General features: G+C 35.7%; 2 protein-coding genes across 2 annotated transcripts; both read left to right on the plus strand.

Moving 5' to 3' along the window:
* The first annotated feature begins 7,026 nt into the window (after positions 1-7,026).
* Positions 7,027-12,468, plus strand: LOC113772189 (tyrosine aminotransferase-like). The gene is made up of 7 exons (XM_027316765.1): positions 7,027-7,369; positions 9,154-9,493; positions 9,592-9,810; positions 10,137-10,196; positions 10,625-10,780; positions 10,861-10,954; positions 11,915-12,468. The coding sequence occupies exons 1-7, from the start codon at positions 7,089-7,091 to the stop codon at positions 12,031-12,033; spliced, it is 1,269 nt and encodes a 422-aa protein (XP_027172566.1). The 5' UTR covers positions 7,027-7,088; the 3' UTR covers positions 12,034-12,468.
* A 2,697-nt stretch (positions 12,469-15,165) lies between these two features.
* LOC113772566 (tyrosine aminotransferase-like) lies at positions 15,166-20,466 on the plus strand. Its single transcript, XM_027317191.1, has 7 exons — positions 15,166-15,556; positions 17,260-17,599; positions 17,680-17,898; positions 18,621-18,680; positions 19,165-19,320; positions 19,407-19,500; positions 20,101-20,466. The coding sequence occupies exons 1-7, from the start codon at positions 15,285-15,287 to the stop codon at positions 20,217-20,219; spliced, it is 1,260 nt and encodes a 419-aa protein (XP_027172992.1). The 5' UTR covers positions 15,166-15,284; the 3' UTR covers positions 20,220-20,466.
* The last annotated feature ends 2,136 nt before the right edge of the window (positions 20,467-22,602 follow it).

Below are 22,602 nucleotides of genomic sequence, written 5' to 3' on the forward strand. Positions count from 1 at the left end.
TGATAAATGCTAGTTTTTACATAACCTTTAGTCAATAGTTTTCAGAATGCTGACTAATGTTTTTCATGCAATATTTACTATGAATATCTTCAGAAGGTGAAACTTGGCGAAAGGAATACGTAGCTGGAAATGAGGAAGGTTAGTGCCAGAATTGGTTTTCCTTCTAAGACAAGATTTTCCTTTTAAACTCCTTTGCTATGTATAATTGTTTTGTCTCTGAAGTTTTGTTTGTGTGTGTGGGTTTCTGACACAGACATCTAGATTCCGGTGTTAAAGATTGAACTTGCTATGAAATGTGAATTTAGGACTTCTAGATAATTGATTAGTTAAAATAATTTGGTTAAACTTTCTTGGTAGATCATTGCAACTTGGCTGGTTTCAAGAATTAAGCTACCTACCAAAAAGGACAACAAGGAACCTTTTCAAATTTGTAGTTTGTGGGTTAATAATTGATTATGATCTTTCTCGTAGGTAGTTCAACTCATAAGTAATAGTAAAGCTAAGCCATCCACCATCCCCGCCACCCTTTGCCCCTCCTCTCCCCCTCGATCTGGCCTTGACTAGATCGCAATTAGAAAACTGCAATCTTCTTGTCATAATTGGGTGGTGGTAGTGTTAATATTTAAAAAGTATCCTAAAATTTTTTTCATTTTAAAAGTACCCCAAAATATATTCTCAAAACCCTTACGTAAACACCACAAAAAACATGTATACTAAAGTTTTTCATATACAATACTACAGTAAAATAATTTAAAAACACCTCCAAAAACAGCTAATCTAAATGGAGCATTAAGTTCTTAGGTTATTTTTGATACGTTAGTAGAATTGAAAGTGAATTAGAACTAAAATTTTATCGTAGATATCATTAACATTTTCACGTGTTTATAAACTAGACCAAAGTGTTAGTCTATACTAGGATTGGACTATTGGGTTATTGGAAGCCGGGATTGGACTTTATTAGCACAATACTTGAAATCATCAACAGATGGGAAGTCATGGAAATTAGATTAAAGGGAAAATGACCTGTTTCATCCCTTACATTTCACAAAAATATTCTTTTAGTCTCTCACTTTTAAAATGAAGCAATTTCATCCCTGACATTTAAAAATTAAAACTATTACATCCTTGAACCCAATTTTCAATCTGAATCAAACCACCTATCAACCTGATTACAAATTTTGGAGGTATAATTGGTAGATCACTTGGTTAACTCAACTTGAATATAACTCAACTTGAATTCCTACATTGTCATTGTATACACTGATAGTTTTATGTACCTACCATATCGTTTCAATTTAAATTTAAACACCAAATTTTGTATTTATGATACACATTTAGACTCGCAAGCGAATATACTAACGGTGCATGAAAAGATTTACCCAAAAGAAAAACCCGACTATTCCAAAACAAATAATGGCCTTTATGTTATAATATTTATTTTTTTGGTTTGATAAATGTCATGTGAATATGATGAAATTGACCGAGTGACCTATCAATTCTATCTCCGAAATTTATTATTGGATTATTGGATGGTTTGATTCAGATTGAAAATTAGGTTCAGGGATGTAATAGCTTTAATTTTTAAATGTCAGGGATGAAATTGCTTCATTTTAAAAGTGAGGGACGAAAAGAATATTTTTGTGAAATGTGAGGGATGAAACATATCATTTTCCCTAGATTAAATGAAAGCCCAACAAACAAAGACAAACTAACATGGAGACTTGAACCTAGTGGGAACTTCTCAACTACATCAGCGTACGAGATGGACAGGCAAATGGAAGAATTGGGAGAAGATATGAAAACTCAAAGGCCCAAGTAGATGGCAATTTCTTTTGTGGTTAGCAAGACATGGTCTACTATTAACGAATGCAGAGAAATACAAAGACATCTTCATGTAGATAGAAAGTGTCAGATGTGCGGAAAAAGTGAGAGAAAGAGCAATACATGCCCTGAGGGACTGTGATTGTATTAGCAGGATATGGAAACAGTTGGTACACCAGTCAAAACGGAGACAGCTTAAATCAAAGGAGCTTATACACTATATTGATTGGAATGTTAACCAAAAGATGGTGGGGAAGCAGAAAGAGGTATACTGGCCAATGTTGTTTCATGACCCACTGGGCATGGACAGCAAGAAATGAGAAAGTGCACCAAGGAATAGAAAGAAAGATGAAGGTACACCCACAACATCTAGTCCAGCAGGCCCTAGTGGCCTAGGATTTGAATTCAGAAAAAGAGTCCCAATCAGCTAAAGAGATGAAATATATCTGTTGGGAGAAGCCACCACAAGGATGGGTAAAAGTGAACGTTGATGGAGCTTCGAAACATAATCCAGGAAGTGCCAGTGCAGGAGGACTACTAAGAAATGAGTAAGGTCAATGGATAGCAGGTTTCAGTGCAAATATTGGAAAAACAAGTAACGTAGCAGCAGAACTATGGGCTGTGCTACTCGAAATCCAATTGGCAGCATGGTTCAAAGTCGTAGTCGTGGTCGTGGTTGCGGTCGCGGTTCGGACCGTTCTACATCGGTCTCAACATATCAGTCACGGTCTCGGTGAGACGCAAATTTTTGAAATATTTAATATTCTAAAAATTATAAAAAAATATGATAAAAATATAATTAAAAAATTAGCAAAAATAATAAAAATTTGAGCTGATTCGGAATGATTCGGGACGACTTGGGGCGACTCGGCCATTTTTATACGTCTCGAAGACATCTCGACTGAGTTCTTGGCTATTGATTATCTCGGAGTCATCTCGTCCTAGTATCGGATCGAGAAGCCCCGTTCTAGTGACGACTTGGCCGAGTCTTTGAACCATGATTGGCAGTAAAGGAAGGGTATAGGAAGGTAATACTAGAAACGGACTCAAAAGTAGCCTTAGCACTGATCAGGGAAGCAACAAGGGATAGCCAATACTAGAATCTAATTGAGGAGATAAGGAGTATGCTAATGAAAGAGCCGGATTATCAAGTAGTCCATACATGGTGTGAAGGAAATATGTGTGCAGATTACTTAGCAAAGATGGGAAGAAACTTGGTTTCAAGAACGACTAATTTTAGGGACCCTTTACATCATCTCAAAAAGTTACTGGGATAGAATGTTTATGGTGTTGCTTTACCGTGTAACGGGCTTGACCTTCCATTGTTTGGGGGGAAAAAAAAGGTGTTACTCTATACTTATAAACTACCAAGCAATATTTGAATGACTCTGCCATGACAAAGGAATTAAATTTAAGTCATGATATAGGAACACCGAGGAAGCCTTTATGAGCAAATTATGGTTAGTTGATTTTTTATTTTTTTTTATAAATTTTTTCTTGTCTGTTGAATGAAAAGCTAGATTTTGGAAATCAAATGAGCAAATCAAAACTGATGCAATGCCCTATATTTCATCTCCATGTATGGCTTACATTAGTTATAGTCATTGTTGGATTACTTAAATTGAAATATGTCGACAAAGAAAAGGAAAATTGTGATTTTGATTTACCAAAAATGCTGATGAGTGCATTATTTGCTTTAATTACTTTCATTCTCTTGAGCAGTTCTGGGGCCCAAAAATGGAAACATTTGTTACTGAGGACCAACAAAGAAATTAGGAGTCTTGACTCTTGATGAGCACGCTTCCTATAAATTAATGCTACAGTTATCACAAGACAAGAACGATAGCCAAAAACAAATTGAACACTGATGACAGCTCTTCTTTCTTAACACTTTTTTTTTTTTTTCCGCTTTTTATTGACAGGAAAGTTCATCACATTTTCCTTGTAACAAGACATCAAATGACTGCAGATGTTAATCTAATTTTCTTGATGCTCAGTTATTTAAGAAGTTTAGTGCCAAAAATCATCGAATTAAGTAACAGATTATCGAGTGTCTATATATATATATATATATATAAGATGCAAAATTAGAAAATTTTAGTCATAAAACTCCACTTGTAAGTAGGGTCGTATTTTTTATCAACTTGTTTTTTGACAAAAAATTTTCATTTTTTTAAAACCTTCTCACCTTTCTCGACAGCCAACTATCACGCATAAGATTCGAATCCTGACTTTGACATAATGCACAATTAAAATGTGTGAGTTGTGTGTGGGTTGCTAAAAATTGGATTAAAATTTTATGAACTCTATTTGTATTTGTTGAAGTTTATGATTTACTCTCTAATGTGGTTATGGATTATTGCGAAAAGTGACGTCAACTCATAATTTTGGCCTAATTTTATAACCTCGAAAAACACCAGTATGCCTAAAATCATGTTTAGGGATGACAACGGGGCGAGTTTGATATGGGAGAGCCCTCAACCATGCCCGCCCTATTGTTATATAACTTCTCCCGTCCTCTCCTCCGCCCCATTCCACGTAGGTGCCCTTAGGAACACTTTTTTTTTCCTTATTTTTTTGGACAAATAAAAACTTTATTAATTAGAAATAAGTGCATACAATGGAGTTCATTAGATCCTAGTTATACAAGTACTATCAGTACACTTGCTCGTACAAGAGCAAAACACTAATGAGGTAGTCCAAGCTTCATAAGGGGCTCACAGTTTGTCTCGATCTGAGGCAGGGGCACCTATCCCTTGCTTGCAACCGCGTTTTGCACTGATTCAAGGACAACAGTAACAGTAGGCATTTTAGACAAATGCTGTTGTCTAAACATGAATTGGTTCCATTACTATTACTAATCGTACTTTTATTAGGAGAAAATAATCTTCTACTACTACTAATAATTTAACCCAAGAAAATATAAAAAATAGATGTATTAATAAGTTTATTGTATTTATTTAATTAATACGAGGACTGGGTGGGGATGAGGTATATGCTTCCCCGCCCTCGGCTCCCTTCCTACCCTATACCTTTCCCTGTAGGATGGATGCCCACTCTACTGTCATCCCTAATCATGTCCTTGCCCATTTCATGAAAAGAATGCAACATTGGTGACACTTCTTACCATAGTAAACTTTTATTTACAAACTATTTTTTCTTTTTATTTTTCAAACACACCAAGAGAAAAAGTTGGTGATGATTGATCACTATAAATTTCTCAAACGAAGTAACAGCCCTGTTTGGATTGCTATTTTTCTTTAAATATTTTTTTATATTTTTTTTATTTCACATGTATCAAATCACTATAATATAATTTTTTAACAAAAACTCCAGAAAACACCGCAATCTAAACATGCTCACTTTCTAGGATATCTATGACTTGGCGATCAAGAAACCGAAAAATTGACAAACCACGAAATTTCACGTGTCCAATGTCAAATTGTACTTTAATTAGTATTTTTAGTGATGTACCTTGTACGAATAATCGCCCACGAGGAAAATCTATACAGAAACAGACGAGTTCCAAGAAAGCATCCGCAGCAATGGTCCACTTCGGCCGCCACAATTTGGCTACTTACTTGGTCGCAGACGAGACACCTGAAGAGAGTTCAATTCGAAATTTGTTCATTCCAAATTTGTTGACCACATCAAAATAAATTTATTTACAGAAGATTTATCATTCATTCATTCATTAACTTCAAAGTTTGTTCATTAACTTTAAAAGCACTATCTATTATCCTGATAATATGTGCGAGTTCATAATTATATCCCTTAACATCCCTTTCATGTTACAATACGAAATAATTAATGTGGTACTTGAGAAAAGTTCAACTTTGATAAGGCATTAATTTAGTGGTAAAATAACTATAATCGAGATTTCAAAAGTTGTTAAGGGTACTAGTTAAGCATTAGAAATTGTGAATTTGGTCTAATTATATTGTGGATTACGTGTAATTTTATATAATCAAATAATTACTTGTTTATACAATAGCAATATAAAATATTTCTTTACATGAGTTGGTGCAGATAGGGATGGCAACGGGGCGGGGTTGGGGCGGGGGACCCCTCCCCCGTCCCCCGCCCCGTTGCCTATTAGTTCCCCCCGTCCCCCGCCCCGTCCCCCGCCTCCTGCTCCCCCCGCCCCCGCCTCCGCCTTGCCCCGCTTCCCCCGCGGGTGCCCCCGCGGGGTTAATAAAATTTTATTATATAATTTTATTATAATTAAATTTTAATAAATAATCAAGTACTAAAATATCAACACATCACCAAATTATTATTCATTGTAATTTTACAATTGAAACTCATAAAAACAATCAAACATAAGTTATTTGAATACAATCCAATATGATGAAATAAATATAACTAAAATAGTCAAGTTTTCACTTTTAGTACAAATGCAATCACTAATTCATTATTGTGTTTGTGCTTTTTTTTGAGAAAAAAGTGTTATTCTATTAAGTGTAATTAGAAATTTAGTATAAATGTATTAGTAAATTTAGTATAACTAATTAATAAATTCTATTAGTAGACATGTAGAATTATTCATATAATTGATAATATCAATTATATTACATAAACTAATATACATTATATAATACATCTAACTAATAATATCATTTTCATAAGTTTATAACTAATTAACTTACATATTATATATAATTATATATATATATATATATATATATATATATATTTTTTTTTTGTGTTGCGGGGGGCGGGGCGGGGGTATACTCCCCCGCCCCCCGCCCCGTTTCTAAGCGGGGGGAAAAAATTCCCCCCCGCCCCCGCCCCACCCCCCGCCCCAACCCCCGCCCCGAGAGCCCCCCCCATTGCCATCCCTAGGTGCAGATGCACAACAAATAATTTCTATTCGACTTTTAAATCCCTTTTACACTTGTGTCACGTGTCTCGTATACGACTTGCTCATGGAAAGAAATGTTTTACTTTGTTAGTCTAAAAAAAATTGACCAACCAAAAAAAAAAATTTAACTCTTTCGAATTATAGAAATTGAAAATTAACATGTGAAAATGTTAATAGGAGTTCGAGTTGATACAATCTGACCCCAGCCAACTGGCGTCCCGAATTTCAGGTTTGTGAAGTATTCAAACCAAAGTTTGAACACGTTACGGTTTGCAACCGCTATATAAATGTTGCATATTCAGCCTTCACTTGCCAATTTCCATACTTGGTCTCCACTCCACTCTCCTCGCCTTGAAAATAGTAAACCCGAGAAGTAGGAGCAGGAGGATATACCAAGAAGATAATGGCGACTGAGAATGAATTTTCCCCAAAAGAATGGAGTTTCAAGGGAGACGAGTTACTAGTGAGGTCCTCAGCAGTAACTGTGAGAGGTGTTCTGGACAAGTTGATGGGAAATTTGAACCCAAATGACCCCAGACCCACGATTCCTTTAGGCCATGGTGACCCTTCTCCCTTCCCAAGTTTTCGGACAGCTCCTGAGGCTGAAAATGCAATCTCTGACGCCCTTTACTCTGCTAAGTTCAATTGTTACTCCCCCAGTGTTGGTACTCTTCCTGCAAGAAAGTAAGCATTTTTTGCTTGTTATTCCACTGATTGATGATTTTGCTGTAAAATTATGTTGCACATTGCATGTTATTTGGGAGACAAAAGGAAAAGATAATGGAAGCTGTTTTACAAGGTGCAGAGTAGTTTATTATTTCCTGAGGTGTCCCAGTTTCTCTGGTTCTAAATCTTTTTAACCCCGCATGCACTACCTGCAACGTCATATCAATGGTTTAACCACCTTTCAAGATGGTTTTCCCCTCCTCTTTGAGTGCATGCAGGGATTGGTGTGTATACATGATTAAATGAATCCTTTCGATTAGGAGTATGTATATTTCTGTAGAATTTTTAGTCACAATTTGTGGAGGTTTTAGATATGCATCATAAGGGATATCAAAGCTTGTGGTTTAGTCCTTAAAATCAATCAAATGAGGATTTTTTTCGGTTGAGTCACTGATAATATGGTAATTTCCATAAAATGATTAGATTTTTGGATACCATGTTCCAGAAATAATTTGAACAAGAATCTGAATATCTTTAGACAAAGACTATTATTTTTATAGGAGTTGTTAGCCTATCACTGTCATCAAGGGATGTTATCAATTGTTTAAAGAAGCAAATTTGAAAGTTTTGTGGGCTTAAACTCTACTTTGTTCTGAGGAAGTGACATGCAAACTCAATATATGCTCTGTCTCTTTCTAATGACGGCTGCAGCTAGCAGTCGTTTATGCTGTGAATAAATGTGTACCCAAGGAAAAGGAGGAAAAAAAAGAAAGGAAATTCGGAGTCAAAGATTCCAAAATGCTGTATCTGCTACTTCACTGTCTCACAAATGACCTATCATGTTCCAAGAACTTTTTACTGGCTGCTAAATTTCCTGATATCGTACATATCAAATCTTTGTTTACTGTTTTAAGAATGGGATTCAAGCCATGGTTCCGTGAGAATAAACTTCAGGTTTTTAGTACCTCGGTAATTCCAGAATGTTTGTAAACCGTAGAGAAACCTATTTTAAGCATATTTTAGTTTCATGAAATCATCAAATGATTCCAACATCAAGAGTATTACTTTTTAGTACTGCCCTTTAACAAGTCGGAAATGCTTTTGCGGGATTCTAAGTAGGAAAATCACAGGAAACTACAGCTCCTATTCAGGAGGTGTTTGTCAAGGCAATAGATATTGATGCAACCTTCATTTTCTTATAAGCATGATTATGCCCTCAACTTTTTGGATGGGTATTCAGCAATAAGCCAAGAAAGTCGATGCTACAACATGGCTTTGGTCTGATCCAGATATAGAATTTTTAAGTGTCACACTCAGTGGCGGAGCCAGAAAAAAATCTTAGTGGGGACAAAAATAACACTAAAATTTTTTATCTACTCTTTTTTTCTAATTTTTTAAGTAAAAAATAAAAATAAATTCACCAACAAGTACAAATGATACGTACATTCCATGAAAAACATAAAAAAGACAAAATCAAAATTATTAATGTAATAATAATTTTATTTCAAAAACAAACTAAATTATTTATAATTGCTCACGGCGAATTTTCATATTTTGATAATGGTTTACAACTTTCTCATTTTGAACTTCAAGAAGTATATTTTTATCAATATAAGTAACTAAATTAAATTTTGTGACCTATTCTTTCACATCTTTTCTAAAAAACTCTGGGAGCACACTTAAAATTATGTCAAAATTGTATAAGTATTATAGGAATTTAATGGAGGCAGTGGGCCCACCTTAAATCCGCCCCTGGTCGCACTAGTGTGATATGAACTGCATGGTATTTGTTTATTTAACAGGGCAGTAGCAGAGCACCTTTCACGTGATCTACCATACAAGTTATCACCAGACGATGTTTATCTAACGAGTGGCTGTACCCAAGCAATTGAAGTGATCTTAACTGTCCTTGCTCGTCCTAATGCCAACATTCTACTTCCAAGACCTGGCTATCCTTATTATGAGGCTCGGGCAATATTCAGCAATATTGAATTTCGTTACTTTGACCTTCTTCCAGAGAAAGATTGGGAAGTCAATCTTCACACTGTCGAATTGCTTGCAGATGAAAATACAGTTGCCATAGTCATCATTAATCCTGGAAATCCTTGTGGAAATGTGTATAAATACGAACATTTAAAGAAGGTGTCTAAATTTTTTCTACCAGGATGAGAATGCTGCTTTTCATAATGGTTTAATTTACAATATCCATTATTCATGATTTGAAGTGCATGCTTTTCTAGGTTGCTGAAACTGCCAGAAAGCTTGGGATCTTAGTGATTTCTGATGAAGTTTATTATCATCTTGCATTTGGAAAGAATCCTTTCGTGCCAATGGGAGTCTTTGGATCAATTGCTCCTGTGATAACAGTCGGATCCATATCAAAAAGGTGGATTGTTCCTGGTTGGCGAATTGGGTGGCTTGTCACTAACGATCCCAACGGCATTCTCAAGAAACATGGGGTACTTTCATTCTGCATTATGGTTCCTTCCCCATTATACATGCTACCCTTCTTTGGAATATGGTTTCCTTCTACATTATACATGATGCACAGCTTGCACTTCGATGTGAAAATGATGAAATAAACTCACCAGCTGGAGTTGAAGGATGATAGACTTTCCAACTGCCCCAGAAGCATTATTTTACTGCTTGTGGATCAGAAAACTTGAATGCATGAATTCTATAAATAAAATCCATCTGCTTGATTATAGTTTCAGTAATCCAATAGCCATAACTATGTGCACAATCACCTTCTAATGTATCCAAAATCTGCCTTTTTTACTTACAGGTTGTTGATTCCATCATTGCATTTCTCAACATTTCCTCTGATCCTGCAACTATTGTTCAGGTTTGGGATTTTACGATTAATTCTTCCAACATGATAAAAGTTACTTTTCTTTTGGGGTCTTCTTGCTTTTTGACACCTCTTGGTAGACTAGTTTTTGAGCATTACCCATTGAATAGTATGTTCTGAGGTGAATAGACAGATGCGCTGAAGATTTTTAATCTTTTTATGCTGCACTAATACATATCAGTATTTTGCTTCTATAAATGTGGATTATAAAGCTACAATACCAGATTGTTCACCCAAGAGAAAAAATTTTTGAAGGTTGTACTGCAATTCTGAGGATATGGGGTGTTAATCTTACCAACTTGTATGTGCAGTCTAATTTTGTCTCTGGAATCAATTTTTCTACTTAAGTTCCTAAAAGCTTAATCATAATGAATGTGAAGCTGACTCCGTTTTTTCTTTCCTGACATTTTACTTTTCACCAGGGAGCAATAATTCAAGTCCTTGAGAAGACTAAAGAGGAATTCTTCTTGAAAATACTCAATCAACTTAGAGAAGCTGCAGAAACATGTTGCAGCAAAATAAAGGAAATCCCTTGCTTTGCTTGCCCAAGCAAGCCCGAAGGAGCTATGTTTGCCTTGGTAAAATGCTGATAAGTATAAATTTGTTTCGTTCTCTGCTGTATATTGGTTAAGAATCAAACAAAAGCTTTTGCTTCCAGGTAAAACTAGATTTGTCCCTCCTGGAAGAAATTGAAGATGATTTGGACTTCTGTCTCAAGCTTTCTAAGGAGGAATCTGTGATAGTTTTACCAGGTAAAAGGTCAAATGTGAAATTGAAGCAAGTTATCTCAGCATTCTACCATTTCGTTAGCATCATTTTTCTATTGACTCTTCCTTTTCCTTGCATCAGATCCTTCCTACTGTTAACTGTGATATCCAGCTGTTAATCTTATTTCTGTATAAATCTTTCATTGCAGCTATTTGATCTGCTGCAGTGCCACTACATCTAAATGGGGGATGTTTATGCCAATTTTGTATACTGTTTGTGAATGACATGGTGCTAACTGCTAGATATAAAGAACATAACTAACCTTATATTGTCTTGGTAATTGACTTCAAAAAACAGAGTAAGTAATGGACCCAAAACGTTTTAACTTAAATGGTGGTGCATATGAATTGGCTACCTTTGTGTTTGAAGCAGCATAACATCGTTTAATCTAACATATCTCTGTTCTTCTGAGTTCACCTTTCGATGGGCTATCTTAGATGAGTCTGAAGGATGATGTATCTATATATTTAGCAGGTTGGATATCTAATTGATTCTAAGTGGATTGAATCAGTAAGATGATGTGTCCATAGGCTAAGCACAAGTAGTAGATATAATAGTGTGAAAAATACTTACATATAGTGATATGATCTGGGGATGGAAATACCTTCATTTAGGCAGAACAGGAGATATATCACTGAGATGTGCAAGTCGTTCATCCCAAACCAAAAGTAGAATGCAAAAACAGACCATTTGTGTGCCGATTAGATATTCACTCAGGCAACATCAGCTCTTACTCAATTTGTTTGTTTTGACTCAAAATTTTATGAATACAGACAGTAATATATTTCCCCTTTTGTCCTGCTGCTGTTATTGCACTTCCAAGAAGTATTTTTTTTTTTCTTGTATAGTTGCTTAATCAATGAAGGCAAGAACAAGAAGTGGCATTCAGCTTCATCCTTGTGGATCACTAATGCCAGATTTTTTTTGTGGTATATTTCTTGTAGGGCTTGCTGTAGGACTCAAGAATTGGCTTCGCATAACTTACTCCGTTGAGCCATCAGCACTCGATGATGGACTCAACCGGATAAAAGCTTTCTGCCTGAGGCATGCAAAGAAACAATAGAAGTTGTTTCTCATGCCTTGAAACAATTAAATCATGATCCTAGCCTGGAACATGCGACAAGTAGCACTTCAGCGCAAGGTTTTCATTGGTGTGATCTTCAACTGCTCGTTGGATATCTTGCTACAGTTAGAGTTTTAATAAAAATGCCTAGTTTTCAGTAATTTCCTTCACCTGAAAGGAAAAGAATATGTTACTATGAACTTTTATTATGTCTTGTTTGTGAGTGCTGTTTGAAGGGTTGGCAGCTTTACTGTGGTTGTCTTCGATCCCCTTTTCTGTCTGTGTACAATGCCTTGAAGCTTAGTTAAATGTGTCAGATGTTGCATTGCTCTTTGCCCCCTCTTTTCTATGGTTGGAGGAGAGTGAACAAGGGAAGTCCCATGGCAGGACAAAGAAAGTTCCTACCTGAATTGAAGTGAAAGCTAAGCTTGAAGTAGCCAATGCAGGGTTAATCAGTGAAAGCTAACCTTAATTGGCTGTAATCTTGGTTTACCAGTATATATATATATATATATATAGGTCTTTCTTTACACTAAAACTATTTGGTCAAGAAATTTGGTCATACACGTACCTTCTAGCTTTTCTTTGCTGCCTTCTATGGATACTTTGGCCACCTCGGCTAGGAAATTGCATCGGTTAACCCGGCCTATTGGATACTTCGGCCTAACTGCCCTCGTCAAAGAGTTCATCTTGGAATGATCATCTAGTCGAGATATCAAAAGTCTCGACTCGTCATTATAATATGACTGGTGATTAATATAATTGATGTGACAGTCATCTATTCTATAAGTCAGGCCTATTACTAATACCGTCGCCATGTCTTATACTACGAGATTGAATTATCAATAGAACTCATCATTTAACTCCTTATCTTGCACCTTATTCATTTGAAAGGCATGCAACACAACCTACTTAATATAACTTTCCGACAACTTTTGATTTAAGCACCGGAATGAAATCGAGGAATTTAGTCCAGACCACTTTTTATTTTGCAAGTGAGCTTGTCCTGCGTTCGCTTGTCCTGCGTTTGGCCTTCGCTTGTCCTCACCCGTACACCTTCAAAATGGGGAAACAATTTGGCTATTGAAACTTATTTTGTCACGAGATGCAATACTCGTGACTAGTAAGAAAACCCATTCTGGAAGATCTTTCTTGAAAACTCAACTGGATGGTGATTTTTCTTGAAAACTAAACAGTAGTGAATATTTGGGAGTTTCCATTTCTGTAAAAGAAGTAAGAGGCAAGTAGTACGCTGGCCTTTATGATTCCGGCCTGGTCTTCGGCGCCTTTTGCGTCGCGTTCCGCTCTATGACCACCAATAACATGCTAAATTTTGAAACACGTGAAAACGGCTTGGCCTTGGGCCCCGTTACATCGGGTTCCGCTCTTTGACCACCAATAACACGCTAAATTTTGAAACGCGGGAAAAAGTATTCATAACTCGTACTCCTCCGTCCCACTTTGATAGTCCTGTTTCTTTTTTCATACAATTTAAGAAAAAATAGTTAATTTTGTTGGAAAAGTAAATTTAGATTGCTATTTTCTTAAAATACCCTCACATTAAATATGGTACAACTTTATGGGAACTTAAATTGATGGTAAAAAAAGAATCAACTCTCATTAAATGGGGTAGGTTTATAGTAACAACTACTTACATTGAATAAGGGTATTTTAGGAAAATTAAAATACAACTACATTCTTCAATTGGAAAGTAAACTACAAATTGAGACAGATGAAAAAAGAATACAGGACTATCAAAGTGGGACGGAGGGTCCGGAGGGAGTAGCACTTTTTAATTTTTTTTTTATTTTACGGCAATGACAATAATCTAATCTACTCTAATATAGGACTATCTTGTATAAGGGAGCCTATGAAACTGTGTATAAGAAAAATCTATCTTAATCTGTAAGAAGGAAAGTCTAAGAAGAGGGGAATTAAGAGGCTCTCAAGAAGAGAATGCGTATAGGAAAATTTATCTTAATTTAGAGGAAGGGAAACCTAAGAGGACTAGTAGGTATAAGAATTGGGATGCTCTGATATTTTTTTTGAATTTTTTTATTATGATTAAAATTCGAACCTCCAGCTCACAATTCAAAAAAGAGGACTAAATCTGTTTTTGATGACGCGGTTCATTGCTCATAGTACTTGGTCAAAAAGGACTCGGAGTCCATACGGTATCATTTTCACTTGTGAGAAAAGCCATCAGTCCCTGTTTTGGTTTTGCTACTAAAAATGTTTGTATAGTTACGACATTATTACACAGCAAGACAGAGAGGAGGACAAACAAATTTAATTAAGTTGATGGCGACAATAATATTCAAACTTATTTGTTTAGTTGGACGAGTATGGAATTGTATTCTACCTTGACTTGTGATGTGTATATTGAGTCAGAATTCAAATAAGATTTTGACGAATAGTTAGAAATTTTTATATGTAAGTTTTAATTGACTAAATTGTCTAGCCGCCCCTAAACTATTACTACTATTATACTATGATCCACTTTTGACCCCTTAATAATACATGTAACTTACTTTTTTTCCCTCAAATAATTTAGTGCATAATTTTTTGGCCCTTATTATGTCAATTTCTATAGTTTGAACTAACGAAACAGAGACAATAATAATTTGTCCAAAACAGAAAACAAATGAAGGAAGTAAACAAATTTGTCCCTCAAATAATAATGCTCTATTGAAATCTATGTAATATTATTGTTAATGGGTCAAAATTGGACCATGCTAATAGTTTGGAGGTTGACCGGACAATTGACTCATTCTAATTCTTTCCTAAACTGGAGTGGAATTTGAAAATCTGAATACAAAATGTTGTTCAAATTTTGAGTTGATGAACTAAACTCAAATGCGCTCTTATCAAATTGAATTTGATTCAAGTATGGAGGAGTTTGATTCGAGTTTGATTTGTATTTCACGTCTATATCGAATTTGATTTAAATACTAAGGAGTTTGATTCTTATTCCATGTCCAAAGAGAGACTCCAAAAATCCACAAGTCAGCATACAGTCACGGCAGCATGATAAATGCAGCAGGCAACTTACGCATCATTTACCGACTCCACACCTCCTTCATTTCGACATCGTTACGACATACTCAGAAAGGTCCACAATCAAGATATATTCCAGGTATCATCCGACATCGTTACGACATACTCAGAAAAGTCCACGACCAAGATATATTCCAGGATTTATCCGAGTTCCAAATTCCAGCCAGTGTTCCTACTAAGAAAAGAAGGAGAAAATGGAAAACGGGAAGACTGCAAATTGGAACTTCAAAGGGGACGAAACAGTGAAGAAAGCATCAGCCTGGACTATAAAGTTCGCTCTCAAGACTCTCAGGGAAAATCTGAATGCAAATGACAAGAGGGCTGTTATCCCTCTTGGATATGGTGATCCCAGTCAATTCCCAAGCTTCAAGCCTAGTAAAGTTGCAGAAGAAGCCGTTATTGATGCAATCCAATCTGGTAAATTCCATTGTTACGCCCCAGGTGATGGAACTCCTGAAGCAAAACGGTACAGTGAACTAACTGCAATTGCATAACCCCTTCTTTCTTCTGCTGCTTCTTTTTTAGAGGATGAGCAAGTAATGGTTATGTTCTCTTTTCCATGATTTTCTTGTTTTGAACCAATTTTCTTACCATACAAGCACAAGAAGGAAATAAGATTTATACAAGGACTGTCTTGCTAATCAGCAGTCAAATTAATCTGCTCAAACATTGGCACGACAGTATAAAATCAAATCAAATATGTATGTACTAGCATTGTAAGAAAATAAATTTATGCTAGCACTAAGAATATTGTAGTCTGCATTCTTTGCATCAAAAGGATTAGTGGGGTTTCTTCTTCTGTGGATAAATTTCACAAATCTTTCTTCATCTCGATTGAAAAGCCGGCCGTTTGTTTGCCCACTAATGTTTGCTATTATTTGCTTTTGCTTTCATTTGGCTGAAAAAAAATCAATGTCCCTCTTATCTTTTTTTTTTTTCTCTTCCTTAATATCACCGTTAGTTGAAAGCTACGTTTTGTTATCCCAAACAAAATGTTGGCGAGTATTACACTACCACGTATTCTGATTGGATGATTTGGATTAGGTAACATAGTAGTTGGAGTTTCAGAAATTATTTATCCTCGTCTGCCTTTGGAGTTTTGTGAGTGTGGGACATAGACACATAGTACACCATCAATGTCAGCCAAAGGGATTAAAGTATAAAGTGTTCTTCTTCCAAAATATTTTCGTAACGTACAACTCTACCATGCATATTTTATTAACCCTGTTTGGCCATTTCGGGTTCAATGATTATACTTCCGAGTCTTCTTCTTAAACTCTGAGGAAAAAATATCAAGATGGCATGATAATTGAATGGTAGTTTAACCCTTCAATTATGCTGTTTTTCTCATTGATATTGAGAAACGTAGGATTCTAACCAAAAAAAGAAAAATAGGACAAAGGGATAGTGATCCATGGACCATGTCTTCTGGTACCGCCTGGACCATGGTCCATGGCTTCCATTACTAATTTCTGATTTCTATGTACGGAGGCTATAAGAGCAGGACCAGGGCTGGGACTGGTACGGTAATGCCATTCAATATCCACGATGGTGTTCCTTGTCATTTGTCAAGTTAGTGCGGTAATAGTCATTTGTCATTGAATGTTGTCAGGACACCCTTAAACATGAAACCAGCTGTCCTTTTGTTTTTTTCTCGTGAAACGTTCTAAATGGGTGTAGTATATATGATTTTCCAGATATCTTCTCTAAACACTGAAGAGTTCTTGAGATGAAGGAGTAGTTGGAAATTGTTTTTAATATAACAGTGCATTGGTTTTCATGATGCGATATATGTGAAGTTTAAAAAGCTGTTAAAAGGATAAAAAGATTATTGGAAAAATATGTTGATAATGCTACCAACACTTTCTGTAAAGGGATACTAAAATTACTTAGCTTTTGATTTAGATTCTCTAAGGCGTAGAAAATGAATATGTGTAGGAGGAGATTGGACTTGGCCACTTTGAAGTTTCGAGTAATTGTCTTCCACTGTTTAGAAATGATTAGTGGGGATTGGAAGTTTGGAAAGAATTTTGGAATTCTGGAAGGACTTGCAGGTGTTCTAGTGTCTACATTTATTGTGTAGTTTCTATGTTGTCCAGTGCAATTGGAAGCTTAATCGTTGAGGGAATGATATAAGAACAAATGTCCAAACTTTTATTCCTGTACCAGGGCTATTGCTGATCATCTCTCTCGTGACCATGGGATGGAAATATCTCCAAAAGATGTTTTTTTAACTCTTGGTGGAAGACAAGCAATTGATATCATGTTAACAGTCCTTGCTCGACCTGGTGCCAACATACTGCTTCCTAAACCAGGATATTCGTTCTATGAAGCACGTTCCACTTTTAGCCAGCTTGAAATTCGTCATTATGATCTTTTACCAGAGCAGGGATGGGAGGTCGACTTGAGTCATGTAGAAGCACTTGCTGATGATAAAACAGTTGCTATTGCTATTATCAACCCTGGTAATCCATGTGGAAATGTGTATACATATGAGCATTTACAGAAGGTAAAAATAGAGTGCACCTATTTTCCATGATTTACATTTTGATCAAATGTTGGTGACTGACGAGGCTTTGCTTTACACAGGTGGCAGAGACTGCGAAAAAGCTTGGATTTCTTGTAATTGCTGATGAAGCTTATGCTCATCTTACTTTTGGGAAGAATCCATCTGTGCCAATGCGAGTTTTTAGTTCAATTGTACCAGTTCTTACACTTGGCTCTTTATCAAAGAGATGGATGCTTCCTGGTTGGCGACTTGGTTGGCTTGTGACGAGTGATCAAAATGGCATCCTCCAAAGACATGGGGTTCCTTCTCTCCCTCTCTCCTTTACTTTCTTTTTCTTTAGTAGTAAGATATCAGTCACTTTGTTGTTCTCAGAAAAAGTTACACGAAATTTGCTGAAAGATGACATTTGGTTGATAAGAATGTTTTCACTGACGTTCTGATAGAATAAAAGAGAATCTGGGGATTGCAGCCTACTCCCTATTTAAGAAGCAAATCTGGTAGATTACTTTTCTGTAAGGTTTCATTGTCAGGACTACTTCATTAGTCGTTCACTGAGAGGTTTCAAATTTTTTAAGATAGAAAAGTTGCAACCGTGAACTGCTAATTTGATCCTCACAGGAATTAGATTGTGTGTAAGCTTGAAACGCTAAAGAAGGTGAAGATTTCTAGTCCATGGTCTTGGTTTAGAGAACAACATGAATGAATGGTCCCCAATAATACTTGACGGAAGATGAAAATTTTTGTTCCAAAGTTCTTGAGTTGAATAGACATGAATGGTTTTGTTGGAGGAATCTGTTGATTAAATGTTGATGTCAGTAGACATGAATGGGAACACATAATCAAACAACATATGCACTGAGCAACAACATGGACTTCGTGCATATACAGAGTCTAGCTTTTTTGACTTGCAGTTATTTTCTCCATGCCAAACTTGATTTGTATTTACAGAATCAAGTATCTCAAGTTTGTGTAGAATGAAGGCACTGATGTATTAATTGTTGTATTCATCTTATGATGTCAGATTATTGATAGCATCAAGAGCTGTCTAGACATCACGCCAGAGCCAGTAAATTTCATTCAGGTATTTGATCCCAGATGCTCATCTTTTCTTGAAAGGATTTCTTTTGTAAGACCAGGTCCAGAAGTATCATCAGTTGAATACCACTTACATGGTTGTTTATTTTGAAATCAAGCAAATTAGCCATCTACATGATTTATTACTCTTTTTCGGTTTAAGAGCAATGAGAAGACTAGAAGGGTGACATAGAAATTGAACAAATTCTACAATTTTCTAATGTTATAGTCAACAGGAGTTCATGTACGTGCGAGGATCTTCAAGATGCATGCAATCTGCTTCTATTCATCTCTTTAGGTTATTGCTCTGTTTCATTTAGTTAAATACATCAATGTTCAAATGACAGCTGCTGCCCTACCAAGTTTTTGTTGCTGGTGTCTTACGTTGTCTATTAAACATCTAGCGTACCTCAATACGTAGTAGAAATAAAGGTTTCTTCGATCATCATCTTGGTTTATTGGGTATAAGAGCACCATTGTTTATTCTTCAGGCAGCTCTTCCAAAAATGCTGAAAGAAATACCAGAGGACTACCACTTAAGGACTCTAAATTTGCTAAGGGAAACAGCAGATGTTTGCTATGATAGACTCAAAGACATCCCGTGCTTTATATGCCCATACAAGCCTGAAGGATCCATGTTTGTTATGGTAAGATTAATACTGAAAATTTGGTGAACCTAATCATGCTTCAAGTTTGTGGACTCAATACTTTAACAGATGATGTTCCGTTCCAGGTGAAACTAAACTTATCACTACTGGAAGGCATAAACAATGATATGGAGTTCTGCCTCAAACTTGCCAATGAGGAATCTGTAGTTGTCCTGCCTGGTATGATTTTATAGAATAAGGAATCCTGACTTTTCCTGGATTCTTGATCTCATGAAGTATGCCTAGAGAGACTTTTAAGTTGGACATTTGGTGTTTATTCTCTGTATCATATGCCATATTACTCGGTCTATTGGTTATGCTAAAGTTTCTAATGTCTGTTCAAGAGTGTCACTAGCAGTAACAACACAGTATATCTCAAGGCTCAAAAGCATGATGCCTGAAATAGTTTTTCTCTAGCATCAACAGGGCTGTTTACAGTAAGCCCTTTTCAGGTCCTGAATGTTGGGATGGCACGTGGAGCGTTCTCTGCTGAAACTAGACTATCTGATACTTTCCATGCAGTTCCTTTTAACCATGAAACCTGAAACCTCAGCTTACTCCTGCTCCTGCTAAACAATTTTCTGATTTCTGAACTATGTAAATATCTGAGGTCGAAACTTTACATGCGTCTGAAATCCATCATCGCTTGCTGAGCGGTCCACCTGAATAAACTTTTTGATGCAAAAAATATCTCAAAGTAGCTCGTAATTGTTGCATCTATACATTTGAGGATGAAATTATTGTATTATCAGTTAATGTTGGTTTAGCATCTTTTTCCAGGGCATCCCATGGGGCTGAAGAACTGGCTGCGTGTAACTTTTGCTGTCGAATTATCTTTGCTTGAGGATGGTCTTGAGAGAATCCGAGCTTTCTGCGCAAGACATGCTAAAAAGCAGTGAAATAAACATCATGTTGATCAAACTACTGTGATCGACAGGTTAGCATTCAGCCTACTATGTCCACTTCCCTGAAGCTCGAAGTTGTTTTAGCTGCCTCTGTCCTCCCTGCAACTCAAAAACAGTTTGAAGATTGTTTCTTCCTTTCAATGACAATGGTTCAGTGTATAAACTATCAATCCTGTACTTCTTCTTTGCTTTTGACTCTTCTATCCAAATTTAGTTAAAATTTGGGTACTATTTGTAACGATCTCATCTCTCCCTAGGGTGTACCTAAGAGCTTGGCAGACAACCTGCCTAACTCTCGTCAGGATTCACTACATTCACTACAACAAATTTTCAAAATAATTGTTCACACCTCCAAATTAACATCAGAATTCAACAATTCAACCAATAATTCAAATTTAATTACAATTCAAAAGTGAAATATAAGATACACTATCAAAGATAAAAAATACAATATGTCTACCAAAAGTACATGTGCAAGAGGATCAATACACGTTAGTTCAATCTTATCTGCTCCGAACCTCAACTCTTGTAAGGAAAACAAACTAATGAGATGAACTTATACCCAATGAGGTTCCAAACAAGCATTCAAACAAAATACCAGTCAAATCACAAAAATATTGCATTTAATAATTTAACACACTTTGTACAATAATAAATAGTAATAAATAGTCTCAAGCCATTTAAGAAGCAATCATTCAATCATTTAAAAGATACGAGCTCACTTGGAACTATTCATGCATTCAATTATTCAGTCTCCTTCCATTTCTTCCTTATAACTTCTGATATTTGAAAACAAAAATCCCAACATTGATCATTTCATTCAGTCATTCAGTTAGTCATTTAGTTATTCATTCATTGCAATTCATTCACTAACTCGTACTCCACTTGACTTCATGGTTATATTCGAGTATACCAAAACAGTGGTTAGGGTTACTAACCTACTCGATCGATTCCGCTTCTAACTCGAATAGGCAAGTGATGAAGGGCAAATGCCCAATTCGACCAATGACTTACATTCATGCACAAGTAACATTCAATCATGTAATCATTGAAAATTCATATTTACTTAAGTTGAGTGCGATAAAGTACACACTCGCATGTCAATAGTAAAGTGATTTTTAAAATACATTTAATAGTCAAATAATAACCATACAATCAAGGCATTCAATTCATAAACACAAGGAACACTCACCACTTGATCTCAATGTTTCCACTTCAAACCCTGATTTGTCTTTTCAAGTCCTGTAGTCATATAAACTGTCAAGAGTCTATCCATTTAAAACCAAGATAAATGAGAAAATATGAGTTTGAAGTTTCACTTAATAAACACAAAATTATAGGTTTAACCCTAATATAACTTCTGAAAGAGCCATAATTTCTTATTCAAATCAAGTTCAAAGCAAGAAAAAATCACATGTCTGATAGATCCATGTTTCAAGTATAATATGGAGCAAAAACATGTCGATTATAGCCAAGAATTTGAAGACAACAGGACAAGGTTTTCGAGACACAAAACTGAAAATTTCGAGCAAGAAAAACATGTTGGAGAAAACTCATTTTCCTTCTCTTGTCCTCTTTGTTTTGACTCAAATCCAACATACAGGTGAAGATTTAGGTTTAATAAAGTATCTTGAGCACAACCTTGCCAAAATCACCACAAAATTCTGGAAATCAAAATTGGAAATGGCCATTTTCTAGCCAGTCAACTCTAATAAAAATTATAGCTTTCCAACAAAAATTCTAACTATCAACCTTATTTTCTTGGCGAAGTTACTATCAATCAAGATATCATGTCATGACATATATGAACCATCTTCTTAATAAACAAACCCATCAAAATTTCACATATTCAAAATTCTAAATTAAACTAACTAGATTGTGCAGCAAATTTGGAAATTGCACATAATTTTGACAAATCATGAAATCACATAATTTTGACAAATCATGAAATCTTTTATAAAATCATGCCTTTTATCTTATAGAGTATCATTCATCAAATAGACAAGTGAAGAAAAATAAGTTTGCTATTAACTTTACCTCTTAAATCCCACAAAACAAATTTGGAAATCCACAACATAATCTGAAAATCATGAAATCCACTATACAAGTCCTTCATTTAACTTCTATAACATCATATATCAAATAAATTCAAAGATAAGAGAAGATTTCTAACAAAATTCACCTCTTTAACTCCAAAACCTTAGATAGACAGTCAAGCAAGAAGTACCCAAGGGTTTCTTCTTTTAAAACTTCTCCAATAGCTTCCTTCCAAGTTTGATTCAAAATTTGTCGGAGTAGACTAGGGTTTTCTCTTGTTTTCACTAATCAGGCAAGAAATCAATACTTGAATTTAGAGTTGATTTTTCCCACTTTTCCC

The sequence above is a fragment of the Coffea eugenioides genome, chromosome 5 (genome assembly GCF_003713205.1).
Source record: "Coffea eugenioides isolate CCC68of chromosome 5, Ceug_1.0, whole genome shotgun sequence".
NCBI classification, from domain to species: domain Eukaryota; kingdom Viridiplantae; phylum Streptophyta; class Magnoliopsida; order Gentianales; family Rubiaceae; genus Coffea; species Coffea eugenioides.